General features: G+C 50.4%; 1 protein-coding gene across 1 annotated transcript; it reads left to right on the top strand.

The window, feature by feature from the left end:
- Window positions 1–231: 231 nt before the first annotated feature.
- LOC123151856 (anti-sigma-I factor RsgI2) lies at window positions 232–2,467 on the top strand. The gene is made up of 2 exons (XM_044571500.1): window positions 232–1,215; window positions 1,481–2,467. The coding sequence occupies exons 1-2, from the start codon at window positions 812–814 to the stop codon at window positions 1,698–1,700; spliced, it is 624 nt and encodes a 207-aa protein (XP_044427435.1). The 5' UTR covers window positions 232–811; the 3' UTR covers window positions 1,701–2,467.
- Window positions 2,468–4,198: the final 1,731 nt, after the last annotated feature.

The raw sequence follows: 4,198 nt of genomic DNA on the forward strand, positions 1-4,198 counted from the left end.
CGATCTACCCCGTTACCTATTCGTAAGTACGATGAAGATCCAGAAGAAAGGATGTCGACTTCATCATGATGACCAGCAGCAAAGGAATGAAGACATCAATGTAATGGATCAACCTCTTCAAAAAGAGCAATTATGACCGAGAAGAATCGTTAGAATTTCGTAACCAGAACTTTCCCCATTACTCCCGGTCCTAAATCTCGGGACGAGATTTCTTGTAGTGGAGGAGAATTGTGACGCCCGGATAATTAAGCTACAGTAATTCCCTGCTAATGATGCCACGTCACCAGGGTTACTGTTGTTAACCTCACGTTAGTTCAAAAACGGATTCAAAATTCTAATTCAAAATATGGCAAACCACAAAAGTTTTCGAACATCAAAACTAAATTGTTCGGGTTGTGTCAAATAATGCATAAGTAATTATGATGGAGGACCACGTTTTTATAAAGTGTTTAAATGCTCTAATATAAATAAAATAGGATCAATCAAAATGATTTAAATGCCATTACTAATTAATAAAGTATCAAACTAAATTATATGGGGACTAGACTTTTGGTGGCAGTGCAGCTTATTGCATAGTATTTATATGTCAAGGCTCCACTTTTTACAAAAGTCATTTGGTTCAAGTCTTAAATGGAAAACAGAAGGTAATTAAAAGAAACAAAAAAAGAAAAAGGCAAAACAGAAAATAAAACAAGAGAAAAGGAAAACCCCCTCCCCTGGGCCAAGGCCCAGCTGGCCAGGCCAGGCCAGCCCACTCCCCACGTCGCCTCCTCCTCTGTTCTGTTCACAGAGGGGGTCGTGGGCAGAGCCGATGCCCGCCACGGCACCGGCCGACGTCGTGGCGGCCATCCGGCCGGCGACCCCGGCCTACAAGACCCCGGTGCCCCTCCCTCTGACCCTAGCCCCCGACCCCCCTCGCTCGCGCTCTCCCCACAGCCTCTCGCTCACCCCTCCCCCTCTCTCTGTTTTGACGGCCGGGCGGGACGTCACCACGCCGTCGTCAAGCCCGCGGCCACCGGCCACCGCTCACCGCACCGACGAGTTCAAGAGGATCGCCATCGTAGACCTCGTCCATCCAGAGCATCAAATCAAGCGGAGCCGCACCGATTTGCCGCCATCGATCTCGTCTTCGACATCCTGCACCGACGGCCGCCGTCGTCGATTCGCTCGACCCCGACCGTCCCCAGCCTCCCCGACCACGTCCCCGGCTCCTTGGTGAGCTTCTCCTCCGGATTCCCCTTCCTCAGCCTTGATTTGGTCGCCGTTTGCTGTCCCGAGCTCATCCGAGTCCGCTTGTACGCGTACATACGTGCGTGAGTATTTGCTCGCGCTGCTCCTGCTGCCGCCACGCGCGGCCGCGCCGCGCCCGCCTGCGTCTACTGCTGCTCTTGCCGCGCGCCTCCCAACTGCTGCTGCTCGTGGCCGCTGCCTCATGTGTTGCCGTTGCTGCCGCTAAAACTCTGTTCCTGCTCCCTGCTAGCTCCGCTGTTGTTGCTGATTTGCTGATGCTGCTGCCACTTCCCGCGCCGGCGTACGCCTCCGCCCGCCTGCGTGTGTGCCCCGTCGTAGCCAGGCCACGCCCACGCGCGGCTGCCGCCGCTTGTCACCATGCAGCGCCGCGCCCCGCGCCCAGCTCGTATGTATGCCGCTGCTGCTCTACTGAATCTACTATTGCTACTACCTACTGTAGCTATGACTAGTTAGCTTTTCTATTTCTACACTGACTAGCCCTCTAAACAGCCCCTAAACTGTGGCTAAACACTGTTAACAGGAGCAAGAATAATATTTCTAGGTAGTACACTTGTCAAAGCTCAAATGTTTCCATTGGACCAAATCAATTTGATGCATGGATTAATTCCTATAAAAATCACAAAATGCTATCTTTTCTAAATAGAGAACAGAATTAACCCCTAGCACTATGTATGCATGTGTTGTGTGTACAGCGCGCGTGTGTGTAGTGCATGTGTGGTGTGTGTGGCCAGTTGTCCCACAGCCGTGTGTGGCCGGTCATGCTAGTTAGGAGTAGTTTAATTAGTAGGAGTAGTAGTTAATTAGTCTAATAGTAGATGACATGTGGATCCCCACTTCTAAATTAACTAGTTAAATAAACCTATTAAAATACTAGTCAATGAAAGGTGGACCCCCTCTAATTATCCACTTAAACGAAATTGTTGTATATGTGTCAATGACGCCTGGGCCCGATCTGTAGTTTTGACCAGTTAACAGTCAAATAATTGACTGTTGACTAGAGTGTTGACTGAGTCAACTGGACCCCTTGATCCCACCTGTCATCCACTGTGGCTAGCCCACGATGGGTATAGAAAGTATATCCTGTTTTATTTTCGAATTATAATAAATTCAAAATTAAAAAAATCATTTAAAGCTTTAAAATTTAATATAAAGTAAACCGTACCTCAGATGAAAAAACTTTGTACATGAAAGTTGCTCAGAACGACGAGACGATCCCGAATACGCAGCCCGTTCGTCCGCCACGCATCCCTAACCTATCGAACTCGCAACTTTCCCCCTTCGGTTCACCGGTCCGAAAACGCGAAACACCGGGGATACTTTCCCGGATGCCATCCCCCTTCACCGGTATCACCTACTACCGCGTTAGGGCACACCGAACACCGCGTATTGCCTTGTTATATTTTGTGATGCTTTGTTTGCTCTGTATTCATTATTTCTTCCCCCTCTTCTCTCCGGTAGACTACGAGACCGACGCTGCTGCTGACCAGTTCGACTACGGAGTTGACGACCCCTCTCTCTTGCCAGAGCAACCAGGCAAGCCCCCCCCCCCTTGATCACCAGATATCGCCTATTCTCCTCTATACTGCTTGCATTAGAGTAGTGTAGCATGTTACTGCTTTCGTTAATCCTATTCTGATGCATAGCCTGACATTGTCGCTATATCTGTTGATACCGTACCTGCAATCCTAAATGCTTAGTATAGGATGCTAGTTTATCATCATTGGCCCTACATTTTTGTCAGTCTGCCTTGCTATACTATCGGGCCGTGATCACTTGGGAGGTGATCACGGGTATATACTATACATACATACATACTATACAGATGGAGACTAAAGTCGGGTCAGCTCATTGAGTACACGCAAGTGATTCTGACGAGGGGGCTGAAAGGACAGGTGGCTCCATCCCGGTAGAGGTGGGCCTGGGTTCCCGACGGCCCTCGACTGTTACTTTGTGGCGGAGCGGCAGGGCAGGTTGAGACCACCTAGGAGACAGGTGGGCCTGGCCTTGTTCGGCATTCGCAGATACTTAACACGCTTAACGAGATCTTGGTATTTGATCTGAGTCTGGCTACGAGCCTATACGCACTAACCATCTACGTGGGAGTAGTTATGGGTATCCCGACGTCGTGGTATCAGCCGAAGCACTTCAGACGTCAGCGACGGAGCGGCGCACGCCGAATTGGACTGGAACGCCACTAGGCTAGGTCTGCTTTCGGCCGCCCACGCAACGTGCAGGTGTGCTCAGGGCGATGGGCCCAGACCCCTGCGCGCTTAGGTTTAGACCGGCGTGCTGGCCTCTCTGTTTTGCCTAGGTGGGGCTGCGACGTGTTGATCTTCCGAGGCCGGGCATGACCCAGGAAAGTGTGTCCGGCCAAATGGGATCGAGCGTGTTGGGCTATGTGGTGCACCCCTGCAGGGAAGTTAATCTATTCGAATAGCCGTGATCTTCGGTAACAGGACGACTTGGAGTTGTACCTTGACCTTATGACAACTAGAACCGGATACTTAATAAAACACACCCTTCCAAGTTCCACAGACAACCCGGTGATCGCTTTTCCGCAGGGCGACGAGGAGAGGATCGCCGGGTAGGAATATGCTATGCGATGCTACTGGAGATGCTGCTTGGAGATGCTACTTGGAGATGCTACTTGGAGGACTACAATCTACTCTCTTCTATATGATGCAAGACGGAGGCTACCAGAAGCGTAGTCTTCGACAGGATTAGCTATCCCCCTCTTATTCTGGCATTCTGCAGTTCAGTCCACCGATATGGCCTCCTTACACATATACCCATGCATATGTAGTATAGTTCCTTGCTTGCGAGTACTTTGGATGAGTACTCACGGTTGCTTTCTCCCCCCTTTTTCCCCCTTTCCTTTCCTTCTGGTTGTCACAACCAGATGCTGGAGTCCAGGAGCCAGACGCCACCGTCGACGACGACCCCCCTA

This window comes from Triticum aestivum, chromosome 7A (assembly GCF_018294505.1).
Source record: "Triticum aestivum cultivar Chinese Spring chromosome 7A, IWGSC CS RefSeq v2.1, whole genome shotgun sequence".
In the NCBI taxonomy this organism is placed as follows: domain Eukaryota; kingdom Viridiplantae; phylum Streptophyta; class Magnoliopsida; order Poales; family Poaceae; genus Triticum; species Triticum aestivum.